The sequence below is a fragment of the Dendrobates tinctorius genome, unplaced genomic scaffold, assembly GCF_039654945.1.
Source record: "Dendrobates tinctorius isolate UK_male_01 unplaced genomic scaffold, ASM3965494v1 ptg000250l, whole genome shotgun sequence".
Classification (NCBI taxonomy): domain Eukaryota; kingdom Metazoa; phylum Chordata; class Amphibia; order Anura; family Dendrobatidae; genus Dendrobates; species Dendrobates tinctorius.
This window is the reverse complement of record NW_027361917.1, coordinates 62,036,913-62,053,887: the sequence shown is the minus strand read 5'-3', so window position 1 is coordinate 62,053,887 and position 16,975 is coordinate 62,036,913. Positions and strand designations below refer to the sequence as shown.

Below are 16,975 nucleotides of genomic sequence, written 5' to 3'. Positions count from 1 at the left end.
CTGTAAGTATTCCACCGTACCAACCATTCTGTCCATGCCCCTATTACCTAGTGCTAAATCTATGCATGATAAAGTGTGATACGAAGACGAATAACACGAAAAGCATTTCTTCCCCTCATTACGTACTCTCCATAAGTATCATATCCATTTCGCTAACATATGTCCCAAATGGAGTCATCTTGTCTTTCCTAGGGCAATTTCCCCCATTGCCCGCCCGATCCCAATACTCATTCATAACATTATTCACGTCTCCTAATATTAGCACTGGACAATCCCCTCTCCCCCCAATCCACTCAAAAATCTCCTGCAGTTTCTTTTTCGAATATAGGGGTGGGATATAGAGGGCCACCACAATTATGCATATTCCAGAAATTCGACAACGCAGAGAAACAAACTGTCCGTCCTTATCTATGTAAGAATCAATTTCTTCATAATGAGTATGAGAGTGTATCAGTACAGATACTCCCCTTGCGTAAGCCGAATACATAGAGTGATAGGCCCGAGAGACCCATTTTTTCTCCAACCAATTTTCCTTTCCTTTAATCAAGTGAGTTTCTAATAGACATGCGATAGCTGGGTTATGCTTTCTAATTTCTGCCATAACTGGCGCTCTTTTATTTGGATCTGATACTCCCCGTACGTTCCAACTTAGAATTTTTGCATCACCACTCATTATGTCCTAAAAATATAAAATATAACTGGTCTCCTGTGGTCACTATAATACATTGCAGTATGTGAACTCCCCCATAACAAGACCCCCCCTGTCCCCCTCCACTCCCCCCCCTCCCCTCCATCCCAATCTAGCTGATTCTCTCTTTCCAACGAGAGAGGGTACAGCCAGCACCCAATTACTTCAAACCCATGTAGAGCCACTGAGTCTCCTTCGTTTGGCGTCCATCACTCCCTCCATCAAAAACAAAAATACTCATCAGGCCGCATAACATTTTCTAACAAGGATAGTGCAATAATCATCAAAAAAACCCCGGGGATCAACACCCCTAAAAATATTTCTGAAAAATCAGGTGTCTCGGGGCAGAACATCAAAAAGAAAAAAGGATATATGTCCGAGAGTCACTACTTCATCCTTCTCCGTCTCTCTCTGCTCCCAGCTTGGAACGATTGTTCTCCATCCATTTGATCCATTTGACGGCTTCTTCTGGGGTCGGGAAGAACTGAACAGACCCCAACGCTGCTACTCTCAGTTTAGCAGGATACATCATAGAATACTTCACTCCCAGCACTCTCATTCCTCTCTTGACCTCGCCAAATTTCATCCGCATTTTCTGGACCTCTGCTGAATAGTCCGGATATATTTCAATACGGCTTCCATTAAACGTGAGGTCCTGCAGCTTCCTGGCTTCCCGGAGGATAGTCTCTCTCTATCTCTGCAATTCAGTATCCTGGCCAGCATAGTACGGGGGGCACTACCTGGCGGGAGGGGTCGTAGGGGGACACGGTGTGCTCTCTCCACCGCGAACACCCTGGAAAGCGTGTCTCTGTCGATCTTGGATAGGATCCATTGCTCAATAAAGTCGGTGGGGTCGTTGCCCTCTGCTTTTTCCGGAAAGCCCACAAATCTGAGATTGTTCCTCCTTGATCTATTTTCCAAATCGTCCTGCTTTAAGTGCACTTCTGATATCTTTTGGGCATGCTGGGTCTGAGTTTTCTGCATTTTGTTTACAGAGTCCTCAGTGGTGCTCACCCTCTCTTCCACAGCACCCATCCTGGTATCTGCTTTGTTCAGTGCCTCCTTAATGCCAGTGATTTCTTCTTTAATCTTATCAACCCGGCTATTCAACCAAGTCAGTGTCCTCTTGCAGAACGACACCACCATAAAGACATCTTTCAAGGTTGGCTCTCTCTCAGGGGTCTCATCATCAGCTCCACTGTCCTCCTCCTCAGACACACACCCAGGGGCAGCGACCTCCCCTCCCCCTCTTCTCCTGCCATCAGCATCTCCTGCGGCTTCATCGCTCACCCCCTCTCGCTCCAGCACTATACCTTCTTCGGTGTCCCCCTCCTCCTCTCTTGCAAAGCGCTGCAGCTTCTGAAGGATCTGTGACCTTTTACCAAAGCTCTCAGATTGCACAAGATGGCGCCGGGAAAGTGGAGGAGGCGCGGAGACAGTCACGCTGCCATCGTCCCAGATATCTTTCTGCCTCCTTCTCCCCATCTCGGCGCTCCTCTGCACTCCCGGTGTCTCCTCCCGACTCTTGGGCACTCACTGTGCCAATAGATGTGCCCAGGTCAGTGTTAGAACGGCCTGATTAAGGATATTTCATAAAGCTGACGGCGGAGCTCCTCTGCCTAACGTCCACTCACATCCGTGCTAGGCCACGCCCCCCGAGGGACTGGGACTTTAATGAGTTCTCCACCTCAGCTCTAATGCGAGTTCTTAAGGTGGAAGAGAAGTCAGGGTACTCAGTAGCCCCCGTGTTATTGATACAATATCTGGCATAATCTTTTGACCCATGTGTTAGCCAAATTCTGACCGCACAGAGCGCCTTATGGAACGCTTCACGAATTTGCGTGTCATCCTTCCAATTTTAAGAACTGTATATGTGCTGTCGAAGCCAACACCTTCAATTTCTCTATACACTTTCTAGGAGGCTCCTACCAGAAAGGCCAGACAGAAAAGGAGAGAGGGAGGGAGAGAGATCCGCATTCTTAAAATGGTATTCTTGTAGCTCATTCACCACTCAGGAAATTAAAGGGCACCAGAACAGCAGGCAGGATATCATCCGAAAGATCTCCTTTACGGACCATGGAATCTTCCATCCTGGTAGAGCTACGCCGACTTGTCCTAGATTCTCTGGACCTGCGCCTGGAGCGTCCGAAACTTCTACGTCGAGGGTTCCCTGCGTCTGCTCTGACTCCCAATGCTGCTGCAGATTCTGCGGAGAGGGCTGCTTTGCCTCCATAGCGGCACTTGTGCCCCTGCCTGGCCTGCTAGCCTCTCCTGCAGCTTCTGGTACCCGCCTCTGACAGTGTTGCGGGCGAAAGGTCCTGGCTGAGTCATAATAGCATGACTTCCATTTTCCGGCTGTGCTCCATGACCACGCCTGGAGGCAGGGCTGCCGGCTGACCATGCGGTGATGGTGCCACAGACACCCGCCAGCTCGTGGCCGAGATCTCATCGGGTTCCCCCGTGGCGCTTCCAGTACCTCTGGCGCTGGCCGAAGCGCAGAGACTGTGCCCTGCCGCAACCAACCGGCCCAGGTCTGGGAACTTGCTTTCTTCTGCCGCCGTGCCAACAGCTCCTGCTGCTGACGACGACTGAAAGTTCCTCCGTCAAGGACAGGAAACAACTGATACGGAGAGAGGCGCTGCCCTTTTTATCTAGAAAAGTTTCCTGTCCTTGAAGGGCGGATGCCCTCTCTCGTTGGTGCCGTCATGGGTGATAGGAAAAAGGTTAGAAAGCCATTTCTAAAGCTTTGGGACTTCAGCAAACCATAGTGAAGAGTGATTATCCACAAATGGCAAAAACATGGAACAGTGGTGAACCTTCGCAGGAGTGGCTGGCCGGCCGACCTAAATTACTCCAAGAGAGCAGAAGGCAAAGGGGGTGAAATGTGTGCGTCAGGGCAGGAGGTTGTAAAGTCCTGACTGCAGCACTTAATATACGCTCACAGCATTCAGGTATTTATTTGTATTTTATGTGTACAAAAACACATTATACAACGTTCCTATGCATTTCTTTCTGCCATTTCTTCTGACAGTACAAAAGCACAAAAGGCAATATAGATACCTCAGCGGTAAAATCAATGCTCTCTTTGATGGATATATGGCAGGTTTAATATGAATATATTCTAGGAATGGTGCTTTCAAGTGTTTGCATTTTATGAACATAAATTCTTTCCAGCTATGAGATATTGTATTTAAAAGCTTTAGCACCATCAGGTGGTCGGTCCAAGTAATAGCAATTGTTTGTTCTTCAATTTTTATTGCAAAATTTTATTTTCTTTGGCACTGTGCACTTTAAAAAATTGGCTTAAGATACAAATTGGAGATTAATTATAGCACATAAGCACTTTATTAGTATTTATACTTGGACTGAGATAAAGCATTATTGTTTTAGGATTTTGAAAATATCATCTTGCTGTGAAATGAGTTTTGACAGATATGTTGTCATAAAGTCAATTGTGACCCTTATTTATAACCTCAATTTTTCCAGTACCATTTTTTCCAGATTTCTTAAAATTCTTTTAGTAATGAATTAATAAATTTCAACATTTTAAATAGTTTTTGTCACTTCAATTTATTTTTTGTTCCTCTAATTTGAGGTATACAAAAAAATCAAGTGTATAAATCATGTCAAGGAACTGCAGCCCACGATTTATGGGTAATTGTTATTTAAGGACTAGTTTGTATTGAGCAAACACTTGATTGCAGTCGTTGCTGCTAAGGGTGACCCAACCAGTTATTAGGCTTAAAGGGCAATCACTTTTCCACACAAGGCATTGTATGTTTGAATTTGGTTTTTCCCTCAATAATAAAGACCTTCATTTAAAAACTGAATTTTGGGTTGTCTAATATTTTAAATTTAAACCCAGAAGAAAAGGAAGTAAAAAGCAAACATTTGTATGCAATAAAAGACATTTTTTTTTTATTTATCCACATAATAGACATAAAACAAGTAGATGTATCAAAGATAGGTGTCACATAGTCAGGAGCACAAAGAATCTATGCATTACATAACATGTCGGCAAAACAATAAAATATAAGAGAACAACATCAATAATGTGAAGGAACACAGATTAAAACTAGAGCAATAGATCGGCACTAGCACTGGAAGCGCCGTCACATCGCATTCCTTAGCATACAAGCATGCAGACTATGATATACACTCACTGGCCACTTTATTAGGTACACCATGCTAGTAAGGGGTTGGACCCCCTTTTGCCTTCAGAACTGCCTCAATTCTTCGTGGCAGAGATTCAACAAGGTGCTGGAAGCATTCCTCAGAGATTTTGGACCATATTGACATGATGGCATCACACAGTTGGCGCAGATTTGTCGGCTGCACATCCCTGATGCGAATCTCCCGTTCCACCACATCCCAAAGATGCTCTATTGGATTGAGATCTGGTGACTGAGGAGGCCATTTGAGTACAGTAAACTCATTGTCATGTTCAAGAAACCAATCTGAGATGATTCGAGCTTTATGACATGGCGCATTATCCTGCTGAAAGTAGCCATCAGATGTTGGGTACATTGTGGTCATAAAGGGATGGACATGGTCAGCAACAATACTCAGGTAGGCTGTGGCGTTGCAACGATGCTCAATTGGTACCAAGGGGCCCAAAGAGTGCCCAGAAAAAATTCCCCACACCATGACACCACCACCACCAGCCTGAACCGTTGATACAAGGCAGGATGGATCCATGCTTTCATGTTGTTTACGCCAAATTCTGACCCTACCATCCGAATGTCGCAGCAGAAATCGAGACTCATCAGACCAGGCAACGTTTTTCCAATCTTCTACTGTCCAATTTCGATGAGCTTGTGCAAATTGTAGCCTCAGTTTCCTGTTCTTAGCTGAGAGGAGTGGTACCCAGTGTGGTCTTCTGCTGCTGTAGCCCATCTGCCTCAAAGTTCGACGCACTGTGCGTTCAGAGATGCTCTTCTGCCTACCTTGGTTGTAACGGGTGGCAATTTGAGTCACTGTTGCCTTTCTATCAGCTCGAACCAGTCTGCCCATTCTCCTCTGACCTCTGGCATCAACATGGCATTTCCGGCCACAGAACTGCCGCTCACTGGATTTTTTTTCTTTTTCGGACCATTCTCTGTAAACCCTAGAGATGGTTGTGCGTGAAAATCCCAGTAGATCAGCAGTTTCTGAAATTCTCAGACCAGCCCTTCTGGCACCAACAATCATGCCACGTTCAAAGGCACTCAAATCACCTTTCTTCCCCATACTGATGCTCGGTTTGAACTGCAGGAGATTGTCTTGACCATGTCTACATGCCTAAATGCACTGAGTTGCCGCCATGTGATTGGCTGATTAGAAATTAAGTCTTAACACACAGTTGGACAGGTGTACCTAATAAAGTGGCCAGTGAGTGTATATGGGGCTCTTTTCTTCCCTTACACATAACCCCCAGAAGAAGGTGACGCGAAACGCACGTCGGGGTTTTACATCTCATTGCCAGGTAAATGCACATAGCACTTTGCTTCTATTTGTCTAGGTTTACATTCACATGGCACCTTTTTCCTATTTGAAGGGATTCTTTGCAATATACGATGGATTTGTAATACATTTGATGGACGTCACTTTTACCAACTTAGGGGTTTATTTACGGGACACTGTTTAATGAACAGTGAGATTATAGGGCCACAAGGCTATTATGTTATCTTAGAACTCCCCCAGATTAATATAACGTTTTGATTATGGGATTGTACCTTTTTTTTTTTTACCCCTAATATATTAGCTCTTTTGCTCTGGGTTGTTCTCTTATATATTATTGTTTTGCCCACATGTTATGTAATGCATAGATTCTTTGTGCTCCTGGCTATGAGACACCTATTTTTATTCTTCTCCTTGTTTTATGTCTATTATGTGGATAAATAAAAAATTTGTCTTCTATTGCATACAACTGTTCGCTTTTTACTTCCTTTTCTTCTGGGTTTAAGTGTTATAATAGGAAGTGCGATTTAATATTGACCGTTCTTGCTTTTTTTGGTTATATAATATTTAAGTTTGTTTGGTCATCTGGAACATTTAAGTGTGACAAACGTGAAAAGGAACAGGAAATTAGGAAGGGGGCAAAGACTTTTTCACACGACTGTATGTATGCAGCTAAATCATACGGTCTAACCACGCAAAACCATATTAAGGATCATAATATGAGAGGTACTAGACAGGGGTGCCCGCTCTCGCCCTTGCTATTTGCTACTGCGGTGGAGCCATTGGCAGTTGCAATTCGGAAGTCCAGAGAAATAATGGGATTCAGATGTGGAACTGTGGAGTTGAGGATATCATTGTACGCGGATGATTTACTTCTATATTTAGATAAGGTACATTCCTCGATTTTGCCGGCAATGGAGGTCATTCGAGAATTTGGGCTGAGGTCTGGTCTTCGGATTAATTGGTCCAAATCAGCTTTAATGCCGATAGACCCTCTCCCGGCGGATTTCTCAGATTTGCAGATACCGGTCCCTGTAGTTCGGAGGTTTAAGTATCTGGGTATAATTGTTAGTCCTGCCCCGAAGGATTTTCGGGCTCTGAATCTGGAGCCCCTGTTGCAGCGATTTAGAGCAAAAGTACATACTTGGTGTCGCCTGCCGTTGTCGAATATTGGTAGATCTAACTTAATCAAAATGGTAATGATGCCACAATTATTATATTTGATACATAATTCTCCGGTGTGGATCTGTAGGGACTTTTTTGCAAAAATAAATACATTATTCCGGGAATTAATTTGGAAGAAAAAACAGGCTAGGATTCGCTTGGAGATACTGCAGCGAGGGAAGGAGGAGGGAGGATTGGCGGTGCCAAACCCATTCATATACTTTATAGCCTCCCAGATGCAACATCTTAAGGGTTGGGGTAGAGACGGGGCGTGTGACAATGGTGGTGATATTGTGAGGGAAGGATCGGTATGGAAATATCCAGGGTGCCGGTTGGAGGTGGGAAGACGGCAGATAAATGGGGCACGATACCCCACGTTGGCTATGATTTTCAAGGTGTGGGATAGGGGTAAGTCTCTTTTGAAGATAAATGGGCCTACGGAATTGTGGCCATTGTGGCGAAATCCGGATTTGCAAGAGATCAAAAAGCTGGTGGGGTTCGGAAGATGGGAAGATAAAGGGATTTATCTGGTGTCACAAATTTTGCAAAATAATACTCTTAAGAGTTTTGAACAATTGAGAACAGAATTTCACCTCCCGCACGTCTTCTTTTATCAGTACTTACAGCTAAGACATGCATTGGAAAAACAGAGAAGGACAAATCCGGTGATAGTGACACATAATCAAACACTACATATGCTACTTACATCTGAGTCTTCTAGGGGACTTATCTCTGAATTATATAAAAGATTATTACCTGCCCATCTGGAGACATATCCACTGACTGCTGCTAAGAATAAGTGGGAACGGGACGTTGGCCCCCTGACGGAGGACCAGTGGTCCGATATTCTAGAACAGGTCCCTAAAATGGCGGTTTCTGAGTGCCAGCGGCTTTCGCAAATATATCTCATTCACAGGGTATATAAAACACCCAGCTTATTATTTAAAATGGGACTTAGGCCCAATACACAATGTGTTAGGTGTGGGCAGGATGATGCCCACTTGATGCATGTTATGTGGGAGTGCGGGCACATTGGGGATTTCTGGAGGCAGACCCTGGGACTCATAGCCCAAGTATACCATATCACAATACGACCGTCACCTCGTCTATGTTTGTTGAATTTGTGGGAGGAGGGGGTTGACCCGGACTCTGCAGTGGCCCTGGGAATAGCACGCATCCTGTATCAGGCAAGAAAGATACTTGCATATCATTGGTTGGATCCTATGCCACCAACATTGTCAGAGCTTAAAAATAAACTAAATAATGTCATCAGATTGGAAAGGGGGGCTTATTTAAAAAGAAATGCATTAAGAAAGTTTTACAAAATTTGGCAGCCATGGATGGAGTCACCGGGTCTCCCCTCGGGCGCACTGGTACGGGATGCGATGTTGGACCAGTTGCTGTTGTGCTTGCGATGAGGGGATGCTTGGGGGGTGAAAATAAAGTCTAGTGCCCTTTGTGGCGAAGTAGATTTTGAGTGGCGCGGTGGGAGGGAGCTGGGGTGGATTGGACCTGATATCCGTGGGGGGCGGGGGGGCGCGAAATATGATGCGGAGTGGCGCGGCTGGCGGGGATGGTTTTCCCGCTGAAATGAGGCACTGATGTATAATTTTGATTTTTGTTTATTTGTGGAGCCATGTTGTTTATAGGCTCAATTTTATGCAAATATCTGTGTTTTGAGATTTCTTCTTTTTATTTATTCTTACACAGGAAGAGTTTTACCCTTTAAATAATATTTGCTCTCAATGTAAATTTTACTTGCTATATAAGATGTCATATTCTTTCTGTATTGATTCCTGAATGTTTAATAAAAAAGATCTGATTCAAAAAAAAAAAAGGATCATAATATGGGGTTGACCTCAGTATGCCTCCAGAAATTGTGCGCTGCAATATTGACTTGTACAATATGGATCTGTAATATGATCAGGGGTAGGAATACTACCGTATATACTCGAATATAAGTCGAGATTTTCAGCCCAAAAAATTGGTCTGAAAGTCCCCCTCTCGTCTTATATTCGAGTCATATACAAAGGGGGTCGGAGGGGGAGGGGGGGTGGGGGTGTCAGGTCATACTTACCCGTCCTGACGCTGTGTCTTGAGCCCCCAGCTTCTCCCCGTGCTCTCTCTTCCTGCCTTCAGCGGTCACGTGGTGCCGCTCATTAAAACTCATGAATATGCACATATTCATGAGTTTTAATGAGCGGCACCACGTGACCGCTGAAGGCAAGAAGAGAGAGCGCAGAGAAGCTGGGGGCTCAAGACACAGCGTCAGGACGGGTAAGTACAGCGATACTCACCTGTCCTGCGTCCATGGCTGCTTGCTGCTGTCTGTCATCGGTCAGTGCCTTCAGACAGCAGAGGTTAGTGATTAGTGTGCGCCGCGCCCCCTGCAGTCTGAACGTCACTGACTGATGACGTGGCAGATAGCGGTGAGCAGCCATGGACGCAGGACAGGTGAGAATCTGACACCCAGCGACGGAGAGGTGAGTATGTCATTTTTTTTATTTTTTCATGCAGCAGCAGCATGGGGGCAGCATATGGGGGAACAATCTATGGAGCTTCTTCTGAGGACACCATATGGGGGAATAATCTATGGAGCATTTCCCACCCTAGACTTATACTCGAGTCAATAAGTTTTCCCAGGTTTTTGAGGCAAAATTAGGGGGGGGGGGGGTCGACTTATACTCGAGTATATACGGTAATTGTCATTCTGCTTCAGGCTGAAAATGTCTCGATGGAGGGAGTGACCAATTGTGTGTAAAATAATCAATATGCATCTGTATACCTGCAGTTAAAACATGGCCGAATATTACTTCTGAGATCTCATCTGGCTTTAGATTGGCTCTCTTCAGAGCTTCTATGATCACAACCATACCAAGGGTATGTACAGGCACTGTTGACAGGGCTCCATTAAATGTACCTAGAGATGAAAAAAAACAAAATTAGGTTATAAGCAATAATTGTATGATTATTCATCCAGTAAAAGAATGTTTCATAGAATCGTAGAATGGTAGAGTTGGAAGGGACCTCCTGGGCCATCTGGTCCAACCCCCTACTCAAAGAAGGATTCACTAAATCATCACAGGAAAGATATATATCTTTGTACCATGTTAGCCAGTAGATAGAAGAATATTTAGAATTGATAGTCCTCAGTGGTTGATACCTTTTAATGGCTAACTGAAAAGATGGTAACACATTGCAAGCTTTCGAGACTGCTCAGGTTGTATTAGTCTAGCCTGATGAAGAGACCTGAGCAGTCTCGAAAGCTTGCAATTTGTTACCATCTTTTCAGTTAGCCATTAAAAGGTATCAACTACTGAGCACTCTCAATTCTAATTATTCTTAAGTCATCCCAGACAGATGTCTGTCCAGCCTTTGAAGACTTCCATTGAAAGAGAACTCACCACCTCTCGTAGCAGCCTGTTCCACTCATTGATCACCCTAACTGTCAAAGTTTTTTCTAATATCTAATCTGTGTCTCCTCCCATTCAGTTTCATTCCATTGCTTCTAGTCTTTCCTTGTGCAAATGAGAATAAAGATGATCCTTGTACAATGTGACAGCCCTTTAGATATTTGTAGACAGCTATTAAGTCTTCTCTCAGTCTTCTCTTTTGCAAGCTAAACATTCCCAAATCCTGCAACCGTTCCTCATAGGACATGGTTTGCAGACCGGTCACCATTCTGGTCGCTCTTCTCCGAACTTGCTCCAGTTTGTTGATGTCTTTTTTAAAATGTGGTGCCCAAAACTGGACACAGTGCTCCAGATGATGTCTGACCAAAGAGGAGTAGAGGGGGATACCGACTTCACGTGATCTAGACTGTATGCTTCTGTTAATACATCCTAGAACTGTATTTGCCTTTTCTGCTGCTGCATCACACTGTTGACTCATGTTCAGTCTGTGATCTATTAGTATACCCAGGTCTATTGGCATGTGCTGTTGCTTAGCCCTATTCCTCCCATTCTGTATATGCTTTTTTCATTTTTATTGCCCAGATGTAGTACTTTGCATTTTTCCCTTTTAAAAAAATCATTGTTAGTTGCTGCCCACTGCTCCAGTTTATTTATATCTTTTTGAATCCTCTCTCTTCTCTTTCACTAATTCACCTAAAACTAAATATGTCTACTTGAGTTGAGTTTGTGGTACCCTACACAGCTTCAAACAAGCTATTCACACAGGCAACTGACCACTCGTTTGCACAGGCACATTTTTTGCTCTTAGGTTGTATTTAGATTAGTTCCCTGGATCAACACCCACCACAGAATCTAATGTCCATAACCTGTAATAATATACTTTTCAAGAAAAGCATCCAGGCCCTCTTTGTACTTTTGTAATGAATCAACCATCACCACATAATGTAGCAGAGGAGTTCCAAAGTCTCACTGCTGTTACTGTAAAGAATCTCTGTGCATGATAATTAATTCTTCATTCCTCTAGTCTTTGCATGCCTAGGTGTAAAAAGTTCATCAGTTAGATATATCTCTGTACTGGTCCCTGATATATTTGTGCATTGTAATAAGATCGCCCCTAAGCCATCGTTTTTTCAAACTGAATAAACCCAAGTTAGATAGCCTGCCTTGGTATTGCAGTCCACCACTTCTGTGAATAACCTTGGTCGCTCTTCTCTGCACCTGCTTTAGTTCAGGTATGTCCTTCTTTTACAATGGAGACCAAAATTGTACACAATATTATAAGTGTGGCCGTACTAGTGACTTGTATAGAAGTAAAACTATGTTCTTGTCATGAGCATCTGTCTCTTTTAATGCATCCCATGATTATTCGCTTTGGCATTGGTCAGTAAAGTTGAGTTTGCTGTTCACTCATACACCTACGCCTTTTTCAGTAAATGTTTTACCCAATGTTTCAACATTTATTACAAAATTGTACATGATTTTTTTCTTGGGCCAAGTACATGACCTTACAGTTATCTATAATAAAGGGAACCTGTCAAGGCACCGTTGCTGGATATTCTGGGGCTAAGGGCTCCTTCCCTATCCCTAAAGTTAGGGGCGCCCTAGCTATAACTGCTTCCCGGATTACTTCTGATTGTGAAGACACTAGGGCCACATGCCTTGCTGAACTCCTAAATCAGCCCCTGTCTGTCCCTTCCACCACTCAGGGAAGTGGGGAGTTGTAGTGTATAAGAATACACAAAACAGACTAACAAGGGAAGATGCCATTTGAAGAGAGAATTTTTTAATTAAATGCATATTATTATACATGCGATCATACTGCAGAACAGGCATCTGCCAAATGTGATTTTCTTTTTTCAAAACATAGTATATTCGGTATGTAAACTAGGTGGCAGGTCACGGAGGAATTAGGGTTAGGGTTGGAGTTAGAATTGAGGGGTTTCGACCGTTTAGACACATCAAGGGGTCTCCAAACGCGACATTGCGCCACCATTGATTCCAGCCAATTTTGCGTTCAAAAAGTCAAAAGGTGCTCCCTCCCTTCCGAGCCTCGACGTGTGCCCAAACAGTGGTGTAACTCAGGACAATTTGCATAACAACTTTGGGGGTCTAATTTCTCCTGGTACCCTAGGGAAAATAAAATAATTGTGGGCTAAAAAATCATTTTTGTGGGGGAAAAAAATGATTTTTTTTATTTTCACGCCCGGGCGTTATAAACTTCTGTGAAGCCCTTGGTGGTTCAAAGTGCTCACCACACATCTAGATAAGTTCCTTAGGGGGTCTAGTTTCCAAAATGGGGTCACTTGTGGGGAGTTTCAATAGTTTAGGTACATCAGGGGCTCTCCAAACGCAACATGACACCCGCAGACCATTCCATCAATGTCTGCATTCCAAAACGTCACTGCTTCCCTCCTGAGCCCCGACATGTGCCCATACAGTAGTTTTCTCCTACATATGGGGTGTCAGCGTACTCAGGCCAAATTGGACAACAACTTTTGTGGTCCATTCTCTCCTGTTACCCTTGTGAAAGTAAAATTTGGGGGTGAAAACATTTTTGTGGAAAAAGTATGTCTTTTTATTTTCATGGCTACGTTATAAACTTCTGTGAAGCACTTGGGGGTTTAAAGTGCTCACCACACATCTAGATAAGTTTATTGGGAGGGTCTAGTTTCCAAAATGGGGTCACTTGTGGGGTATTTCTACTGTTTGAAATGTTATTTATTAAGTAGTTTGTGTGCCGTATCTCTCTGATTTAAGGGTATAAAAATGTAAAGTTTGAAAATTGCAAAATTTTCACCATATTTCCGTTTTTTTCATAAATAAACGCAAGTCATATCGAAGAAATTTTACTATCAACATGAAGTACAATATGTCATGAAAAAACAGTCTCAGAATCACCAGGATTCGTTAAAGTGTTCCAGACTTTTAAAGGAACAGTGGTCAGAATTGTAAAAATTGGCCCGGTCACTAAGGGGTTAAAGGAAAAATCAGATTTAAAAAAAAAAAAAACAACTGTTGAAATTCCCTCATCCAAAAATGTCTTGTATGATTTTACAAGAAACCTTTAATTCCTTCTCCAGCCATATCGCAGGTATCAGAAATTAATGATAGGACATGAATAGATTTATATTCTTTAGCACTGAATGCAGTTACTGTACCCGTGTATTGCATGCGATTAGCGCCCTCGTCTGGTCACTCGGCAGAAAGTCCCGCTTTGGGCCTACAGGACCTTACGTGGACTCACTTCACCCCGAGCTATAATGACGTCACTGACTGATTATCTGAGCATTGGCCGCCGGCCCGCAGCCTCCTAGCACCGCGCTATCTGCGGAGTGACACCGTGCAGCCACTGACAGAACAAACGTGGGAGATGGTCCTACAGCCACAGCCAATCACAACACAGCTAGACATCTGATCCGAGCGCCTGCCAATCACATAGTCACAACCACACATGGGTCTACGCCAAGCAGCCAATCAGCAGCAAGGATTAGGAAAGCTGACTGACTCCAGTTTTGGCTCCTCCGTTGGTTTCACGACTGAAAAATGACTATGCTTGAGCTGGTCACACAGAGACTCTGCGCCATGTGCAAGGGCCACAGGTGACTAGAGCCGGCAGCGCGCACTGCCTCAGTCAGGAGACACGGTGGGCATCTAGAGCCAGTACAGGCAGCGCATCCCACACCGACATGAAGCCGTGATTTCCCGGGGCCGCAGAAACGGTGTACAGGAGTGTGTGCAGTCAGTAATGGCCGAGCCCCTACACAAACATCTATAAGCGGCAAACATGACCAGGGGCAGCACAAGGCCACAGAGCGACCCCCGGAGACCCCGGGCTGACAGGGGGCAGCACAAGGCTACAGAGCGACCCCCGGAGACCCCGGGCTGACGGGGCAGCACAAGGCCACAGAGCGACCCCCGGAGACCCCGGGCTGACAGGGGGCAGCACAAGGCCACAGAGCGACCCCCGGAGACCCCGGGCTGACAGGGGGCAGCACAAGGCCACAGAGCGACCCCCGGAGACCCCGGGCTGACAGGGGGCAGCACAAGGCCACAGAGCGACCCCCGGAGACCCCGGGCTGACGGGGCAGCACAAGGCCACAGAGCGACCCCCGGAGACCCCGGGCTGACAGGGGGCAGCACAAGGCCACAGAGCGACCCCCGGAGACCCCGGGCTGACAGGGGGCAGCACAAGGCCACAGAGCGACCCCCGGAGACCCCGGGCTGACAGGGGGCAGCACACGGCTACAGAGCGACCCCCTCAGATCCCGGGCAGACAGGGGGCAGAACAAGGCCACAGAGCGACCCCCGGAGACCCCGGGCTGACAGGGGGCAGCACAAGGCCACAGAGCGACCCCCGGAGACCCCAGGCTGACATAGGGCAGCACACGGCTACAGAGCGACCCCCTCAGATCCCGGGCAGACAGGGGGCAGAACAAGGCCACAGAGCGACCCCCGGAGACCCCGGGCTGACAGGGGGCAGCACAAGGCTACAGAGAGACCCCCAGAGACCCCGGGCACACAGGAGGCAGCACAAGGCTACAGAGAGACCCCCAGAGACCCCGGGCAGACAGGGGGCAGCACAAGGCTACAGAGAGACCCCCGGGCTGACAGGGGGCAGCACAAGGCTACAGAGCGACCCCCGGAGACCCCGGGCTGACAGGGGGCAGCATACGGCTACAGAGCGACCCCCTCAGATCCTGGGCAGACAGGGGGCAGAACAAGGCCACAGAGCGACCCCCGGAGACCCCGGGCTGACAGGGGGCAGCACAAGGCTACAGAGCGACCCCCGGAGACCCCAGGCTGACATAGGGCAGCACACGGCTACAGAGCGACCCCCTCAGATCCCGGGCAGACAGGGGGCAGAACAAGGCCACAGAGCGACCCCCGGAGACCCCGGGCTGACAGGGGGCAGCACAAGGCTACAGAGCGACCCCCGGAGACCCCAGGCTGACATAGGGCAGCACAAGGCTACAGAGAGACCCCCGGAGACCCCGGGCACACAGGAGGCAGCACAAGGCTACAGAGAGACCCCCAGAGACCCCGGGCAGACAGGGGGCAGCACAAGGCTACAGAGCGACCCCCGGGCTGACAGGGGGCAGCACAAGGCTACAGAGCGACCCCCGGAGACCCCGGGCTGACAGGGGGCAGCACAAGGCTACAGAGCGACCCCCGGAGACCCCGGGCTGACAGGGGGCAGCACAAGGCTACAGAGAGACCCCCGGAGACCCCGGGCTGACAGGGGGCAGCATAAGGCTACAGAGCGACCCCCGGAGACCCCGGGCTGACGGGGGGCAGCACACGGCTACGGAGCGACCCCCTGAGACCCCGAGCTGACAGGGGGCAGCACACGGCTACAGAGTGACCCCCTGAGACCCAGAGCTGACAGGGGGCAGCACACGGCTACAGAGTGACCCCCGAGTCCCCGGGCTAACAGGGGGGCAGCATAAGGCTACAGAGCGACCCCCGGAGACCCCAGGACCGGCCACTCCCGCAGAATTGGCCGCACTGCTTCCTGGCGATGTTGTGCTCTATGCACTCTGAAAAGGAAAGGGTTAAAACAAGACTATGAGGAGTATGTGACACTGGAGACCCCCTATGCCAGTCACAGGTGGGCGTCCGAGCATTACCTATAGGAGTGCGGACCGCTGCCACAATCACCACTGGATCCAGGGTAGAGCTCATCTTCCAGCCGCTGGCTGCTCTGCACACTGACAGACTGACACTGACTTCTAGCTTGCTCTGTGTACTACGCTTTGTGCCTTCCTGGATGAAAGGCTGGCAGCTGAAAAGAAGGAAACTGCTCCATCTGCTGGCGAGGAGGAGACAAGCCTCTTAACGCTGACGTTACACTGTAGTTTTTTTTCTCTGATAACTTAAAGGGGATATTCTCATGTCCAAGATCCTATCCCAACACCTAGTATGTGTGATCAGGGCCGTAGTACGTGTGATAGTAGCAATATTAGTAAATACCTCTAATTAGAAATGTGGGTCGCCCTCCCAGGGCTGTGGGGTACTCGGCACCGTGCCGGTCTCTCAGAGGGAGGTGTCACAGCAGTGGTGACCCGGTCCGTGGCCCTGGGCGCCCATGTAAAAGGGGTTTGAGTGGTGAAATAAAGTTTATGAGTGATTCGTGACGCCACCTGCGGTGTTCGGCAATGAAGGTGTTAAGCCGACACTGCAGACAGATCCTCTGGGACAGATGGTCTAGTGCAGCAATGATGTTGTAGCCCTCCACAGGTAGGGCTGTTGGTCCCAGGGCAGTGTAGCGGAA

General features: G+C 47.0%; 1 protein-coding gene across 1 annotated transcript in view; it reads right to left on the bottom strand.

Moving 5' to 3' along the window:
* The window catches only part of ACAT2 (acetyl-CoA acetyltransferase 2), a 53,568-nt gene extending 37,073 nt beyond the window's left edge, over positions 1–16,495 (bottom strand). Inside the window, exons 1-2 of the mRNA XM_073557716.1 lie at positions 16,332–16,495; positions 10,077–10,211 (exon numbers count right to left, since the gene is read on the bottom strand). Of these exons, the coding sequence (XP_073413817.1) occupies positions 10,077–10,211; positions 16,332–16,386 (190 nt within the window). The 5' untranslated portion in view covers positions 16,387–16,495. The remainder of the gene's footprint in view (positions 1–10,076; positions 10,212–16,331) is intronic.
* Positions 16,496–16,975: the final 480 nt, after the last annotated feature.